General features: G+C 42.4%; 1 protein-coding gene and 1 long non-coding RNA gene across 3 annotated transcripts in view; one reads left to right on the top strand and one right to left on the bottom strand.

Moving 5' to 3' along the window:
* The first annotated feature begins 1,799 nt into the window (after positions 1 to 1,799).
* pold4 (DNA polymerase delta 4, accessory subunit) overlaps positions 1,800 to 18,527 on the top strand; it is a 66,713-nt gene continuing 49,985 nt past the window's right edge. Inside the window, exons 1-3 of one of the 2 annotated variants that reach the window (XM_036131037.1) lie at positions 1,800 to 1,953; positions 4,680 to 4,795; positions 5,497 to 5,571. In XM_036131037.1, the coding sequence (XP_035986930.1) occupies positions 4,690 to 4,795; positions 5,497 to 5,571 (181 nt within the window). In that variant the 5' untranslated portion in view covers positions 1,800 to 1,953; positions 4,680 to 4,689. Of the gene's footprint in view, positions 1,954 to 3,246; positions 3,355 to 4,679; positions 4,796 to 5,496; positions 5,572 to 18,527 lie in introns of those variants that run through there. The other variant, XM_036131036.1, reaches the window with a different exon arrangement.
* On the bottom strand, positions 2,838 to 3,437 carry LOC118560209. Its single transcript, XR_004929175.1, has 3 exons — positions 3,387 to 3,437; positions 3,020 to 3,289; positions 2,838 to 2,917 (listed from the first exon to the last, which is right to left on the bottom strand). It is a non-coding gene; the product is annotated as an uncharacterized LOC118560209 (long non-coding RNA).

Genomic DNA, 18,527 nt, shown 5'->3' with positions numbered 1-18,527 from the left:
GCTCCAATCAAGCGCTGTCCACTGGGTATGACATGGCGTTGCAAAATGGAGTGACAGCCTTCCTTATTCAGAATCCCTTTTACCCTGTACAAATCTCCCACCTTACCAGCACCAAAGCAACCCCAGACCATCACATTACCTCCACCTTAACAGATGGCGTCAGGCATTCTCCCAGCATCTCCCAGCATCTTTTCATTTGTTCTGCGTCTCACAAGCGTTCATCTTTGTGATCCAAACACCTCAAACTTGGATTTATCCGTCCACAACACTTTTTTCCAATCTTCCTCTGTCCAATGTCTGTGTTCTTTTGCCCATCCTAATCTTTTTCTTTTATTGTCCAGTCTCAGATATGGCTTTTTCTTTGCCACTCTGCCCTGAAGCCCAGAATCCCGCAGCCGCCTCTTCACTGTAGATGTTGACAATGATGTTTTGCGGGTACTATTTAATGAAGATGCCAGTTGGGGACCTGTGAGGCGTCTGTTTCTCAAACTAGAGACTCTAATGTACTTATCTTCTTGCTCAGTTGTGCAATTCGGCCTCCGACTTCTTTTCTACTCTGGTTAGAGCCTGTTTGTGCTGTCCTCTGAATGGAGTAGTACACACCGTTGTAGGAAATCTTCAATTTCTTAGCAATTTCTCACATGGAATAGCCTTCATTTCTAAGAACAAGATTAGACTGTAGAGTTTCAGATGAAAGTTCTCTTTTTCTGGCCATTCTGAGCGTTTAATTGACCCCACAAATGTGATGCTCCAGAAACTTACAACAATTTCATCTGTATATACAATACCGGTTACGTGTGTGTGTGTGTATATATATATATATATATATACATACACACACACACACACACACACACACACACACACGTAACCGGTATTGTATATACAGATGAAATTGTTGCTAAAATATGTTTCATAATTGTCCTGTGTTGGGTGTTTTTTGGCGCCCCCTACTGGTTGCCTATAAATGCGAAGGGAAACCGAAAATTTGTCTGTTCAGCACTCTGCTGTGGTGAGCTATCAAATCCAGTTCTCTTCTCAGTAGTATTGGTGGTTATGTTATATATATATATATATATATATATATATATATATATACACACACACACACACACACACACACACGTAACCGGTATTGATAATATCTCATTAAAATGAATTTAATACAATTTTGTCTTTCTTTTACAAATGAAATAAATTAGAAATATAAATACAGAGAGCAGTCAATATATATATATATATATATATATATATATATATATATATATATATATATATATATACACACACACACACACACACACACACACACACATATACTTTTACGTTAAGTACTATTAATATTACTATTATGCAGAAATGTGTGTGTGCACACATTTCTGCGCTGTGCATATAATGTTTAAATATACATGTACACTTGAGTGTGTATTTTGCAAATTTGTGTAAGGTGTAACTTTTTTGTAATTGTTAAAGAACTCTACAATTACAAAGCTCCAAAGTTACAATGCATAGTTTTGCAACATATGTTCTGGACCATTTAGAGCAAGACTGAGAATGTAAGAGATTTCTGATGTGCAACTTGTAGAACACAATTTATGTACTTGTACATAAATTTAAACATGTGTAAAAAAATACTTTTGAATTTTTTTTTAATTCTACAATTATAAAACCTATAATGTAACTCTCTGCAAATTCAAATTCACACTTACAATGCACAAATAGTTTTGATTCAAAATGACCTTCATACTTTTGAATCTAGCACATTACGGTAGGTGGCAGCAGAGCCACCAACTACTGTGTCAGCAATAGAAGAAGTAAAAGAACGCGTCATTGTTTTGGTTTGTTTACAGGAAAGCGGGGCCACAGATACTTTGCAGAAAAGCGGGACCATAGAACTGATAACTGGTTAAAGACCAACAACATTAACAGAGCTTTTATTGTGCATATAACAGGGTAAGTTCCCAGGAAACAACGCTGAGGATAACCTAAGGGTGGGGCTGAATGTTCATCATAAACGCTGCTGAATTGTTTTCTATGTTGGCTAAATTTTATCTGAACTAGTTTTATCTTTGGGCAGAAGCATAGACTAAAATTGTAATAACAGATGAATGCGTGCTCTCTGACCTCTGAAGGGGGCAGAGCTTGGTGATGCAGCGTTTTTTGGGTCTGCGTTTGTGATTGGTTTGGAAGATGTAATGACTCTGGTGATGCAGCGTTTTTTGGGTCTGCGTTTGTGATTGGTTTGGAAGATGTAATGACTCTAATATTAATTAATTAACATGGCTAGAATGCAAAAGGAAGGATATATATTGTTATTGGAATATCGACCAGCCCTATTAACAATGTTATAATTCTAATCATTTATATGAAATTGATAAGGGAATCCGTTCAGCGCTCCCGCCATCCTCTCTAAATTAAGTAGTTATAACAACATTACCTAGACCAAGACCGTCACATTTGTGTAGAAATGAAACCTTGGTTCTCTCGTTGGGGTCGTTTATCCACATTCACGGAAGCTGGCAAAATGGACAGTCTGTCCTATTCATGCATTTTTTCTCTATATTGCAGAGAATATGAAAGAGATAAATCTCACTAATGCTTAGACACGGAGACATTGGTAGTATATGTATGTGTTACAAACAGTGTTGGCTACGTTACTTGAAAGTAAGTTAGTTAGTAGACTGCATTATTAAAGTACTATTAACTATGCACTTACTTTTTATGATCTAAAATGTCAATCTGCATAACCTATTATTGGACGATTTGATAATAATTGTCATGGTTTTTAAGTGTTTAGCCCACATGCAGATACAGATGGGAGACAGGAATAAATTTTAGATGTTTATTAAAGGCTCGGACAACGGGGAAAGACACAACGTGTGGCTTGAGCGAGGTCTGAACGTCAGTGCTGGAACGACTACGGAAAGAAAGAGAACAAAGTTACGAGAGATCGAACCAGGGGAAAATTCCAGAAGCTGCGCCAGGGAGAGTAATGAGAAGGGAACTCTGTGACCGTAACTCATTGATGGTAACAGGTGACTGAGTGACTGGAGGGCTGACAGATGGTAATGCTGGCGAGGGATCTAGAGCGCACCACAGTTGACGGCAGACGGGAGGAGCAGATGGAAGAACCGGAGTATTGCGGGTGAACATGGTGAATCCAGGGAAGGGGGTCTCACGCCCGGCTTGGTACCTCCAAGAGAGTATGAGGAGAGCTGCCAGAGCAAAATCTGAGTGGCAGGGATTCTGAGGAGCTGGTTCTTTTAGCACAATGTCAGGGCATCTGAAACTGAAGAACACCAAGAGAGACAAGATATTCCAAGAACAGGATTTCCAAGAACTTACAAATATCAGGTACAGGAGACAGGTCAGAGGCCTAGGCATACCACGACTGGGTTAACACGCTGACGTTTTCCATCTGTCTGAACACTCCTTAAGAAGCCAGTGGAAGCCGCTCCTGACGAGCCACAGGTGTTGGCCACGCCCCCACGCCATAAACAAGGCCTCGGATGTGCTAACATGCCTCCGGTGGTCTGCACTCAGCCTGTGAAGGGGGATGCAGCGTGGGCTCTCTGCATGGCCTTCCTGGTGTAGCTATGTTCGTTCTCTGGAGGCTCGAGCTGCAGGGTTCTCAGCTTTCTTGCAACAGCTGACAAAAATCACAAGGCTGGTTTTGGTATAGCCTGATTATTCTTTACTCCGCCGTCTGGTTACACAGAAGATAGGCTGCAGACTTAGCTGCATTCCCAGTTGAGCACGTTTGTGAGGCTGCGAACCCCATGTGGGTGGCAGAACTCTCTCCTCGACGTTCCCACAGGCAAAGAGAAGAGAGCTCAGAGTGTTCTCCCCAATGCTGCCGAAGCATTGGGCAAAAGAGAGTGTTAGTTCGTGGCCAGGAGGTTTTATACAGTGGCCCCCTGCTGTGAGAACAGTCCCCTGAAGCCGGGCGTACACTGTACGAGTTTTCCCCCTTTTCGGGCCGATTCTTCAGTCGTGCGAGCATTTTTTGAATCGGGCAGAATTTCAGCTTGATCGTAGAGGGGGGGAGGAGTGGGGACTGGCTTCTCACGACTAGCTCCCGATCAGGAATCGGACGATCGTGAAAATCAAACATGTTTGAAATTCAGTCGGCTGTCGTGAGGTTTTCGTGAGCGCATCCTGCTGTTCAAGCAGAGCTACGAGGGGGCGCCCTCCTCTCCGTCTCGTGCCTCCTCTCTCCCCTCCGTTCCCCCGACGCCCGGTGCCTCCTGCGGGCCTCGCCAGAGCTGGGCTCGAACCCCTGCTCTGGGTCCCTGTCACCTACCGTCGCTCGCCTGCCTCTGCCACCACAGCGAGCGGTCCCAGAGGGGACACGACGTACAGTGTGAGCAGTCCGGTCTCGTCCGAGCGTCGCGCCGCACAGATCGTGAGCGATGAACTTTTTAAACCCCGCGGTTCCGTCGCACAGTTTGAGATGTATATAAGTACCACGACTGAAAAACTCGTACAGTGTACGCCCGGCTTAAGGGCCTGTAAAAGTCTCACATTTCAGTTGCTTTAAACTTTAGTCTCATTTTATTCCTCGTGGCTTGATTGCACAACATTGGTTTTCCTTGTTAAAGTTTACCAGTTATCGACATTAAGTTATTAAAATCTGTTTATCAAGTGGTATAATAAATCAATCCATGTATATTTCCTAGATTGATCACCATGACAACAAAGCGTGGATTGATAACTGATTCATTTAAGGTAGCGAAGAAATCAAAGAAAAGGGAAAAGCAAGAGAAGAGTCCCACACCTACTCCGTCTCAGCAGGGTGAGGTCGCACACTATGCTTGTAGTTTAGGCTGGACTTTGCATTCATTATTGAGACATTTAATTAGTTTAACGTGTTGGTTTTTATAGGTCCACATCAACACTATGATCTGTAACACTGATCAGTTTAAAATAATTAGCAGAGCTATTCTATTGTTATTTCTAGTTATTCTTTAACTTTCTTAAGCACAGGCTGGTGCAACTCCTTTGCAGGAGACATATTTTTAGTTTTTATTATATTCATTAAAATTAGTTTTAGGTTTTGCTGTTTTTTTATCTCTCTCTGCAGGTGTAGAAGCAGACTCTGAGGATGTTATCTTGTTCTCTCCTTTTCCTCTCCTCTATTTTTGTCACCTTTTCTTGCTTTTAGAATTTTATCTAATCTTTTCCTCTTCCTTTTTTTCCTCTTCTACCTTCTAGTTTTTGTATCAATTGAATGTCAAATAGTCCCAGAATAAAATCAGAGCACAATGGCGAAAGCAGTAATGCTCCACTTATGAAAGTAAAATCTGTTGCTCTCTTTGGCATTAAGACAGCAATTACTACTGCTACACAGCCAGACAACATGCAAGGGTTAGTTTTAAAATAGAGACAAAAATAATTTGCTAATATAAAGCATGTTAATGTTGATAAGAGCATTGCATGTCAGTTGTTTTTATTCAGAACTGTCTTCAATTTTTTTTAATCTACTTATTTGATCAGATGCTGCTACAGCAGAGGAGGAGATGAGGAAGCTCAAACAGTTTGACCTGGACTGGAGATTTGGGCCCTGTACAGGTAGCGCACCTGCCGCACTAAAACACTTAGTATTGGCATTACTATACTGTACATATTAGCCTTAATTAAATGAGTATTGTGCAAGTTTAAAGGTACAATTTAGTTATTTCCCATACTGTTCATGTCCTTACAATTGCCCAATGTGTAAAATGAGTTTTCCTCGATTTAATGGCGTTGCCTTTATGGGCTCCATTAGTCAGTTCATGAGAAAGGGATTTGGTTTTGTATTCTATGGATGTGGGTGCGACTCTCGTTTACCTGGCTACTTTTCTGAGTCTCCACTGGCATTGATGCATTTACGAGAGAACACAAGCTAACTTCTTCTCCTAATGCGTATACACATTGGTGTCATCTTGACCTGTCACCTGAGGGGTCAAACTTCAGCAAAAAATCTGGAACTTGCACTATGCTTCTTTAAGGCTTTGTGATGTTTGGAATATGTATATATTTATTCCACATGAGACATTTAAAATGAAAACATCACACATATTGATTTTAAATTTTTTGGAAATTTTCCCTGTTTGGTAATGACAGTTTTAATAATGGTTCAAAATGTGTCACTGTCAGACCGGTGTGTCGTTAGACCTAGGCCTCCAGGGCTCAAGGCCCAGAAGTTTTGTCAATATCTCTGGATCAAAATGAGTCCAAGTCAGAAGTAGTATAGCGTAGGGCTGGACGATATAGAAAAAAAGCTTATCGATAAAAAAAATGCATATTGATCAATATTGATAATTATTGAAAATATTTAAAACCATATTTTATGTGCAGCTCTGCCTGGACATTTTCTGATATTGCTAAATGATTTAATTTTAATAAAGAACACAAACACAGAATTCCAATTAAATCTTTATTTAACCAACTTTTTCAACCATAACAGATTTTTTTTAAGAAAAATAACTTAAGAGACCTGAGTTATGTTATTAAATACTGACAAAGAATAAACTAAAGTGACCAGTAAAATGACCAAAATAAATATACCAAATAAATAAATACATAAAATGGCCTATTTAGGTGGGAATAGCAGTTACTTCTCAGGTTTCATAATTAAGAGGCTGACACAGGGCTGAGGTCCGAGGTTGTGGCGTAGGAAGACGCAGATTGCAGCTCATTTTGCACTGATTCCCTGCACTAGTTGCACAATTTAGGGAGCGCTGTTAGAGAAAAACCTGCGTCCCGGAACTTTATATCGCGGATCAAGAGTGGCGAGAAGTTGTTTGAAGCCAGGTTTTTCAACTGCAGACAACAGCAGCATATCCGTGGAGTCGCGCGGGGATGCAAAACTCGCGCTGCTGCGGGTGTGAGCGGCTTACGTGATGAAACAAGTTGGTTGCGTTACCAGACTTTGTTTTTACCGGTTCCTTGCAAGTTTAACAAATCACTGTGGTTTATTTCTGTCAGGCTGGCGAACTAGTAAAACCCCGTTTTGGGACCGTTTCCTCCGCCGCTCCTTGCTGCGACATATTCACATGCTCTGTGTTGTGGTTTGAGAGGGCGGCGCTTTGTGACGGCGTGCCTGGGTCCGCGATTACGATTGGTCAAGAGGAAGTAGTGACTGTAGCATCAACTAATATGATAGGCTGAAAGGAAGGAAGGAAAACTGTTTCTATCGAACTTTTATCAACCCTATTTTTTCCTATCGTGCCACACGTCTATCGATCGATATATATTGTTATTGAATTATCGTCCAGCCCTAGTATAGCGTAACTTTTAGCAACCAGGGGAGATAGTCCTGTAACCTCCAGGTTTAGTGCCCCTGAAGGCCAGTAGCAACACTGTACTGTCCCAAAATTAAACATTCTCCTAGCGTGTTTTAGAAGACCACTTTGGACCAGCAAAGTGAGAAGTCATCGAGTTACTTCTAAGTCGCCACTCTAGATTCAATTTACATCAGATAGCCAAAAATATATCTAATCAGGTAAGTGTCATATCTGTTTTGTCAGACTGGCGTAACCTAGAATAGGTCATGACATAGAGCGCTGCTCTTGGTCACTTGACCGATCCAGCGACTGATCTGATCCTCTCAAGTTACATGGGCGACTTTTTGAGAAGGGCAACAAGCACGGGGCACTGATACAGGCCAAGGGCTGTATACTTACCTGAAAAAATTGTTTAATATATCTCAAATTAAGCTAATACTTGAGTCGAAACCTATATGGTGCTGTTTTTAATAGGCAGTTGATTTATGTATATTATTTTTGTGTTTTATTTTTTATTTCTTATATTTATTCTGCTGTGCAGGGTGCGCACAAATTTGCTTTCCATCAGAGTAGTTTACAACCCTGAATTCATGAACAGAGAAGTGGGCCTTTACACAGTGACTGGAGCCTCCATCCCAACCTGATCTCAGATCTGGTGCAGATTTGGCAGAATACCAATTAATCTGTTCACCACAAAGGAAAACGTGCAGTGCCAGTTGTAGTTCTCACTGAGCCTATGGGAGGATGAGGGTTCACCATCAGAATTTGTTGCCCTCGCTCACTTGATGTGGACAAAGATGCTCCTTTGCGCTTTTCTTCCAGTTCTTTTGATCCTGTTACTCTAGGTTCAGGAGGAACAGCTTTCAGTAACTATGTTTACATTGCCATAAGTAATCTAAATCTGGATGAGAGTAAAATTATGTCATATAAACCGGCCAATTGGAACATTGTGATTGGATTGAGCTCAACTGGAATGAAATTGTATTCCGAATGAGACAAGTGCCAATTCTTTATCTGAACAGCATCCATCTTAACACTTGTTCTGATCATGTCATTCAGCCTGAGGCAAACTGCCCTGACTCAAATTGTGTGCCCTATGTCAATAGCCCCATTTCCACTACCCTTGTTAAACCGATCCATGCTGAGCTCGGTCCGAGCTTGGATCAGTTAACCAAGCTGAGCTTGGTTCTGACAACCGTTTACACATCACGCTATCTCGGTTCCTTGGTTCCTCGCCTCCTAGCGACGATCTGCGGTACTACTGCTCTCTAGGATTGAAGGAGGGACTCAAGCAAATAAAAATGTTGGCGCCCGTAACATTCAGGAAGTTATGCTTGATTGTTATTGTGATATTTCGTTGTTTGCGGAGAGTCAGGCGAAGACGACAACTTTTGGTGAATTTACTTGACAGAGTCGGCTTTTGGTAAGTCTAATAAGGGTTTACAGACGCAGGAAACAACGACAGACGCTGCGGTTCATCACACTGCTAAGCAGAATCATCACTGGAAATCGTGTATCACGGTAGGGAAGCTAGTATTTTTATGAATGTCTGAAATGTCAGCTGGCTGTAAGTAGATGACGCGGTCTGCTCATGTGCTCTTTGTTATCAGAGAACCGAGCCAGGGAAAAACCGGGCCAAGCCCACACATGGAACTGGGCTGCATTTTGTGCGGTTGTGTCTGGCTTAGTTCAGTTCAGTTTGCGTTCCATTTACACTCAATAGTTATCTCGGTTACCGAACTTGGACTGGTCTTGGCACGGTTAAAAAGGGGTAGTGTAGATGGGGTATTAGTGTATGGAGGGAAATTTGTCTTTTTATTATTCAATCAAATAAAGTAATTTCAATCAAAAATGCAATGGAATTATTTTTGAACATAATATTTTTGTTTACAAAACCTGTTTTTTAAATTTAAATCACTTATTTTTTGTCTCGAAGTGAAAAAGTTAATTACAAAAAAGAAACATTTTTTCCAGCAGGTGAAAAACCTTTGGTTATAAATGTCTAACTTTTGGTTTTGACGTTACATTTTGGGTTGAATTCAAAGAATTTTGAGTGCTGGGAACATGAACGTCCTCAGTGAGACCTGAGTAAAAACGGTGTTAGACATGTCCCTATTGGTTAGTGCTGAGGCAAGAGGCTCTGATCAAATGGCAGGTCAAGGCTTTAGTGAGTGGCCAGAAAGGGCAGGTTAGACAGTAAAGTGAGTGGTAACTATACAAGATTATGCTGGTGAAGATTCTCAGTCATCCAGGTCATGGTCATTCCAAAAAAAGTAAAAAAACAAACTGGACTTGTTTAAAAAGTCTGGAATAATGTGCAGTAACAAGCTTTATACTGGCAGTAGTATAAAGCTTGTTACTCCACATTACTCCAGACTTTTTGAATTGAGAAAGCTTCCTGGAGAGGAAGCGAAACGGCTTCAACTACGAAAAACAAGTCCAGTTGCTTTGTTTTTTTTACTTTTTCTGGAATATACAAGAATATGCAGGTTGATAGCGAAGTATATGTCTTTTTTCTTTAAAGAATAGTGTGCTTACATAACTCATGAGGACATGCTTCTATTTGCTTCTCTGAAGCTCCTAGTATATGTTGTATGCCATGTTAGCATAGCATGCTGGCTAATGTTAACATCAGGGGAACTGCTGTTCCATAAGTTCATTAAGTTTCCGACCAGAGACAATAATATACTAGAACTGCAAGCAGTTATTAACAGGTTCCAAGCCCACCCACGCCCCGGCCCTTTGAGCATGCTCCTGGACTTCAGTTCAGCGTTCAACACCCTCATCCCACAGCATCTGTTGCAAAAATTGGAACATCTGGGCTTCAGCACACCCCTTCGCTACTGGCTGCTAGACTTCCTCACCAACAGACCTCAGTCGTCCGGGTCGGACAGAATACTTCTGATGTCATCACCCTCAGCACGGGCTCCCCTCAGGGCTGCGTCCTGAGCCCCCTGCGGTTCACTCTGATGACACACAACTGCGTCCCCAGGTTCACTACCAATCACATTGTGAAGTTTGCAGACGCACAACGGTGGTGGGCCTGATCAGAGACGACAACGACCGGGACTACAAAGAGGATGTAGAGCAGCTGGTGGGCCGGTGCAGAGACAACAGCCTGATCCTGAACGTGGAAAAGACGAAGGAGATCATGGTCGACTTCAGGAAGAACTGGCCTTGCCACGCTCCACTGCTCATCAACAGCTCAGCTGTGGAGTTGGTCAACAGCACCAAATTTCTCAGGGTGCACATCACAGACAAGCTCAGATGGTCTGTGAACACCACATCACTGGTGAAGAGGGCACAGAAGAGCTTGTACTTTCTGCGGAGGATGAGGAGAGGCCACCTGTCCCCGCCCATTCTCACGACCTTCTACAGAAGCACCATAGAGAGCATTCTGACCAGCTGTCTCTCTGTGTGGTGTGGAGGCTGCAGCGCCTCCCACAGGAGAAACGTGAGGAGAGTAGTGAGGACAGCAGAAGGGATCATCTGGGCTCCTCTCCCCTCCATTAAGGACATTTCATCCCAGCGCTGCTTTTCCCGAGCCCATAAGATCATCAGGACCCCTCACACCCCCACCATGGACTGTTCTCCCTGCTGCCCACTGGGAAAAGGTTCCACAGCATCCGCTGCAGGTCCACCAGGTTCTGCAACAGCTTTTCCCCCGTTGCCATCAGACTGTTGAACTCTAAAAATCATCAGTAAAAGTGCATATGTATACATATATACCATGGGTTAAAGCAAAAGTAATGAGTTTGACTGAAAAAAATTTCAAGTCAGCCCATATATTCCCGGGCCGTGGACATCATGCCACATCAGTTACCTCACTTGCTTATTGTGCAATGTCAACATTAACCAAATCTGGTATGTCTACAATATCCATTGACCATTCCTGTATCTCTCCCACCTTTCAGCTTCAGAGCCTTGGAGTCATCCTGGACAGCCTCCCATCCTCTCCTTCACTTTCCACATCATCACCTGGTTAACTTTCATCTCGGCAGCATCAAGTTCTTCCTTCACACTTTTGCCAAACTGGTTCACAGTCCACTCACCTCTTGACTTTACAATTTCAGCTCCCTTCCCTCCCTGTCCTCCAGAAAACCTCCATAAACTGCAGCTAGTACAAAGACAGCAGCTTTATCATTACATCATCTACTTCACTCCTGTACATTAACTCCACTGGCTCCCTGTCACATTCAATATAAACCAATCCTATGATCATACAATGCCAACCACAACCATGGACAATGCAGGACACATAACTAACACTATGATGACATCATATTTTTTAATTTAACACAGATCACACATTACAGTAACCAGTCTGTTTTTCCTATTATTGCACAGCAATTAATTATCACAACTCATGAGTTTATAAAAAAGGCATTATTTAATTTCTTTGAAGTCTAATAAAACGGCCTGTGACTGGCGAACTGTCCAGGGTGTAATCTGTGTCGTCCCCCCATTACCCTGTTTCCCCATCAGATAGGGCTTGACGTCACACCTGTATGGAAAAGCGTGTATAGAAAATCCATGGATGGATGGGATGTTAAATTTTTGAAAAGTTTAATAAAATTGCTCAAAGTTTATCAGAAAAAAACATAACTTGCTTTTTAAGATGAACACTGTAATTAGAAAAATGTTATTAAACTTTGCATAAAGTTAAATATTGCTGTAGGTAATCTTGGGTGCTGTAGCTTGTCTCTCTGGCAGGTGATTTTGGGTTGAATAAAATGAGTCCATAGAACTACAGGAGGCTTTCTCAGCTGGTTCTAGTGCAACTTGGTTCAATTAAATTTTTTTATATAGCGCCAATTCATGAAACATGTCATCTCGAGGCACTTTACAAAGTCATAATCAATCATATTATACAGATTGGTCAAAAATGTCCTATATAACGGAACCACTTGATTGCTTCAAACTCCCGACAAGCAGCATTCACTCCTGGAGAAGCGTAGAGCTACAGGGAGAGTCGTCTGCATTGTCCATGGCTTTGCAGCAATCCCTCATACTGAGCAAGCATGAAGTAACAGTGGAAAGAAAAACCACCCATTAGCAGGAAGGAAAAACCTCTAGCAGAACCGGGCTCAGTATGAACGGTCATCTGCCTTGACCGACTGAGGGTTACATAAGACAGAGCAGAGACACAACAAGACAGACAAAAAAGCACAGAAGCACACATTGATCCAGTAATCTGTTCTACATTAGATGGTAATAGCGGGTGATCTGTCTTCTATGGATGATGTCTCATGATGGCGCTGCGGACGGCTGCCACGGTGTGTTGGTGTGCTGTTTTTTGCTTTGTTTTACTTTTTAACTCTGGTTTTTGCGATGATACCCGGAGCTCTTTCACCCGAGAAGAACTCATGAACATCAGGGCTACATCACCAGAGGATTTATTCCCTACTTTTCTTCTCCCTATGGTGGAAATATTGGACATTCTGGTCAATGGTGCGCTCCCCTTTGCTCACGCAGCGAAACGCCGGAGGCGAGGAAAGCGCGCTCATGCGCTCTTGCGCTCTTGCGCCAGTGCAAGCACGAACTCCGCTCACTGTTAATGGGCATAATCCTGTCCAACGTGCGTTCCCTGCCCAACAAACTACACGAACGGAAACTGATGCTGGGAAAAAACAGGGACTTCTCCTCATCTGCTGTTTTTTGTTTCACTGAGACGTGGCTGTGTGGAGAAATCCCGGACGCCGCACTGCAGCTGGACGGCTTCTAACTTCACAGAGCTGACCGCGACACACATCTCTCCGGCAAGGCGAAGGGTGGAGGGATCTGTTTCTACATTAACAGCGGCTGGAGCAACGATGTGTCAGTGATCCAGCAGCACTGTTCTCCTGACCTGGAATCCTTCATTATAAACTGTAAGCCTTTTTATTCACCCCGTGAGTTTGCTTCATTCATTCTGGTCGGTGTTTACATCGCGCCAAATGCAAACGTGCAGGTCGCACAGCGCACGCTCGCAGACCAGATACTTAATGTGGAGCAGAGAAATCCGGACTCCTTAGTTATTGTCCTTGGTGACTTTAACAAAGGAAACCTCACTCATGAACTTCCTAAATATAAACAGTTTATTAAATGCCCGACCAGAGAGGAGAGCATTCTGGATCACTGCTACACCACAGTCAGAGACGCTTATTACGCTGTCCCCTGTGCTGCACTGGGCCAATCTGACCACGTCATGGTTCACCTGATTCCTGCTTATAGGCAGAAACTAAAACTCTGCAAACCAGTGAGAACATCAAAGAAATGGACCAGTGAGGCTGTGGAGGATCTTCAGGCGTGTTTGGATTCTACTGACTGGGACGCTTTTAGGACTGCTACCACCAGTCTGGATGAGTTCACAGAAGCTGTGACATCATATATCAGCTTCTGTGAGGACTGCTGTGTTCCATCACGAACCAGGGTGAGTTACAACAATGATAAACCCTGGTTCACAGCAACACTCAGAAGGCTAAGGTTGGACAAAGAAGATGCCTTCAGAAGTGTGGACAAATGCAGATTCAGAGATGCAAAATACAAGTTTTGCAAGGCGGTGAAGGAGGCTAAACGACTGTACTCTGAGAAGCTGAAAAAACTGTTTTCAGCCAACGACTCTGCTTCTGTCTGGAAAGGGCTTAGGCAGATAACAAACTACAAGCCTAAAGCCCCCCACTCCATGAACGACCGACAGTTAGCCAACGACCTGAACAACTTCTACTGTCGTTTCGACAGACAAAGGGACAGTGCTGCAACCACCCCCCACGACACCACCCAACAGATCACCTCCACCTCAGTGAAAACTCTTTCCATTCACGAGAGAGACGTTAACAAACTATTCAGAACACAGAACCCGAGGAAAGCCGCTGGACCAGACTCCGTGTCTCCATCCACCCTGAAGCACTGTGCTGATCAGCTGTCTCCAGTGTTCACAGACATTTTTAACACCTCACTGGCAACATGTCACGTGCCAGCCTGCTTCAAATCCTCCACTATCATCCCTGTTCCCAAGAAGCCAAGGACCACAGGACTTAATGACTTTAGACCCGTCGCTCTGACCTCTGTGGTTCTGAAGTCCTTTGAGCGCCTTGTAAAGCTGGGAAAACATGACTCTGACTCACAGCTCATCAGCACTGGTTCCCCCCAGGGCTGTGTTCTTTCTCCTCTGCTCTTCTCCCTGTACACCAACAGCTGCACCTCCAGTCACCAGTCTGTCAAGCTCCTGAAGTTTGCGGACGACACCACTCTCATCTGACTTATCTCTGATGGTGACGAGTCCGCCTACAGGTAGAAGGCTGACCATCTGGTGACCTGGTGCAGGGAGAACAACCTGGAGCTCAAAGCTGTAAAAACAGTGGAGATGGTTGTGGACTTCAGGAAGAACTCAGCCCCAGCTACCCCCATCACCCTCTGTGACTCCATAATTGACACTGTGGAGTCTTTCCACTTCCTGGGAACTGTCATCTCCCAGGACCTAAAGTGGGAGCTGAACATCAACTCCCTCACCAAAAAAGCCCAGCAGAGGATGTACTTCCTGCGGCAGCTGAAGAAATTCAACCTGCCAAGGACAATGATGGTGCAGTTCTACTCCTCCATCATTGAGTCCATCCTCACTTCCTCCATCACCATCTGGTAGGCTGGTGCCACCGCTATGGACAAGGGCAGACTGCAGCGTGTCATCAGGTCTGCAGAGAAGGTGATTGGCTGCAATCTTCCGTCTCTCCAGGACCTGTACGCCTCCAGGACTCTGAGGCGTGCAGGGAAGATTGTGGCTGATCCCTCGCACCCCAGTCATGGACTATTTCAGACACTTCCCTCTGGCAGGAGGCTGCGGTTCATCAGGACCAGAACCTCACGCCACAAGAACAGCTTTATCCCATCTGCTACCGGTCTTATGAACAAGGCCAAGAGCCGCCTGTGACTCTGGACACTGTCTCTCTCCCCCGTTCAAGACTTACAAGCTTCTGTTTTACATTAACGCACAGTCTACTATATTATATAGTATATTACTTCTGTATATATATTGATTTTATTCAATTTTACTTTATTTTATTGTATTCTTATTTCTGTCTGCACCATCATCACCAAGTCAAATTCCTTGTATGTGCAAACCTACTTGGCGATTAAACTTGATTCTGATTCTAATTCTGATGTCACAGTTAACAGAACGTCAGACCAGGTGTACCTACTATGAAGAAAAAGAGAGAGAGCAAAAAGTTAAAAGCTGAAATGACAACAGTCATTTCAATGTAATGCAATGCAAAACTGGAGAACAGTAGACTGGAGAACAGTAGAAATCAGTAGAGTGAGAAAAATAGGCCCTGATGTCCTCCAGTAGCCTAAGCCTATAGCAGCATAACTATAGAGGTAGCTCAGGGTAACATGAGTCACTCTAACTATAAGCTTTGTCAAAAAGGACATTTTTAAGATTAGTCTTAAAAGTAGACAGGGTTTCTGCCTCACGGACCAAAACTGGGAGTTGGTTCCACAGGAGTGGAGCCTGATAGCTAAAGGATCTGCCTCCCATTCTACTTTTAGAGACTCTAGGAACCACCAGCAGACCTGCAGTCTGAGAGCGAAGTGCTCTGTTAGGAACATACGGGGTAATCAGAGCTCTGATATATGATGTAGCTTGATTATTAAGGGCTTTATACGTTAGAAGAAGGATTTAAAATTCTATTCTTGATTTAACAGTGAAGGGAAGCTAAAACAGGAGAAATATGATCCCTCTTGTTGATTTTCATCAGAACTCTTGCTGCAGACTTTGAACTGCATTTTGTGGACTTCCTTATAGTAAAGAATTACAATAGTCCAGCCTTGAAGTAACAAATGCATGGACTAGTTTTTCAGCATCACCCCTGGACAGAATGTTTCTAATTTTGGCGATATTCCTGAGGTGAAAAAAGGAAACTCTGGAAACCTGTTTAATATGGGATTTAAATGACATGTCTTGGTCGAAAACAACACCAAGATTTTTTGCTTTATTACCAGAGGCCAAGTTAATGCCATCCAGATTAAGTGATTGATTAAGAAGTTTATTTTCTGAGGACTCTGGTCCAAAGATTACAACTTGTGTCTTGTCAGAATTTAAGTGCAGAAAATTTAAAGTCATCCAGCTTTTGATGTCATCAAGACATGACTGCAGTCAAAGTAACTGATTGGATTCATCAGGATTTGGATAAATATAGCTGAGTGTCATCAGCATAACAGTGGAAATGAATCCCATGCTGGTCTGATAATTTTGCCAATCGGAAGCATATATATAGTAAAGAGAATTGGTCCAAGGACTGAACCCTGTGGTACTCCACAGGTGACCCTAGAGTTTGAGGAAGATTTATTATTAACATGAACAAACAGGAATCTGTCCCATAGATAAGATTTAAACCAGCCTAATGCTTTCCCCTTAATCCCTACAGTATGCTCAAGTCTTTGTTGGAGAATATTGTGATCCACTGTGTCAAATGCAGCACTGAGATCTAACAGGACAAGTATAGACACAAGTCCATTATTTGAGGCCATGAGAATATCATTGGTGATCTTCACCAGAGCTGTTTCAGTGCTATGATGAGCTCTGAAGCCTGACTGAAACTCCTCAAGTAGGTCAGTACTTTGTAAATGTTCACAAAGTTGATTAGCAACTACTTTCTCAAGAATTTTAGATAAGAAAAGAAGATTAGATATAGGTCTGTAATTTACTAACTCATCTTGATCAAGAGATGGTTTCTTAAGTAAATGTTTAATAACAGCTACTTTAAAATCCTGTGGTACATATCCATTTACCAAGAATAGATTAATCATGTCTAAAATAGGACCACTAATCACAGGGGATACCTCATTAAACAACTTGGTTGGGATTGGGTCTAACATACAGGTAGAAGGTTTAGATGACGCTAAAATTTTAGATAGCTCAGAAAGCTCTACTGCTTCTAAACAGTTCAGACTCTGCGCAGGTTCTAAAGATTCCTCCAACGCTGCCTCTCTTACTGAGGACGAGGTAATCATGTTTGGGAGGATGCCAATTATTTTATTTTTAATGGAATCAATTTTATTTATGAAGAATCCAATAAAATCATTACTGCTAAGAGCTAAGGGAATGGATGGATCAATGGAGCTATGACTCTGTGTAAGTTTGGCAACTGTACTGAAGAGAAATCTAGGATTATTTTTGTTCTGAATTAATTATGAAAAATATGCTGCTCTAACTCTGCGAAGGGTCTTGTTATACAACAATAGACTGTCCCTCCAGATTAGTTAGGATTCTTCTTGGTGTGTAGAGCGCCATATTCTCTCCAATTTCCAAACATTGTGCTTCAAGGAATGCAGCTCTGAATTAAACCAGGGAGCCAGCTTCCTGTGAATAATCACCTTCTTTTTCAAGGGAGCTACATTGTCTAATGCAGAACGCAATGACAAAGTCATACCGTTAACAAAGACATCTATTTGTGAATGGGAAGAAACAACATTGTTGCTATCTGCAGGGTATTTCTGCAATACTGGAAATATTAAAAGGGGGATAGACTCTTTAAAGTTTGATGCAGCATTGTCCGATAAAGATCTACTATAATGGAACCCTCTTTTGGGGGTGGAGAACTCAGTTAGATTAAACTCAAATGTTATTAAAAAATGATCAGATATGACAGGGTTGTGAGGAAATACTGTTAATTCTTCACAACCAATGCCATATGTCAGCACAAGGTCTAAAGTATGGAGCCTAGTGTGCGTCGGTTTATGCACATTTTGATCAAAACCAATAGAATCTAGGATAGTTTTAAAGGCTACTCTAAGGTTATCACATTCTGTGTCAACATGAATGTTAAAATCACCCACTATAATAACCTTGTCAGTGTTTATCACCAAATCAGATAAGAAGTCTGACAACTGATCCAAAAACTGAGAGTAAGGGCCTGGTGGACGATACAAAACAACAAACAGAAGAGGTTTTATTGCTTTACAATTTGGATGAGGGAAACTGAGGGTTAAATGTTCAAAAGAACTGTAGTTATTAATTGGCCTGGGACTAATTAATAAATCAGACTGAAAGATGGTTGCCACTCCTCCTCCTCTTCCCACAGATCTGGGAATGTGGAAATTTGAATAATTGGAGGGAGTTGACTCATTTATACTAACATAGTCCTCTTGTAGCCAGGTTTCTGTGCGACAAAATAAATCAATTTGATTATCAGAAATCAATTCATTAACTAACAAAGTCTTTGGAGGGAGAGACCTTATATTTAATAGACCACATTTAATTGTTTTATTTTTTGGTTTAAGGTA

The sequence above is a fragment of the Fundulus heteroclitus genome, unplaced genomic scaffold (assembly GCF_011125445.2).
Source record: "Fundulus heteroclitus isolate FHET01 unplaced genomic scaffold, MU-UCD_Fhet_4.1 scaffold_407, whole genome shotgun sequence".
Lineage (NCBI taxonomy): Eukaryota > Metazoa > Chordata > Actinopteri > Cyprinodontiformes > Fundulidae > Fundulus > Fundulus heteroclitus.
Note: the sequence above shows the minus strand (reverse complement) of the source record. Positions and strands in the feature narration are given on the sequence as shown.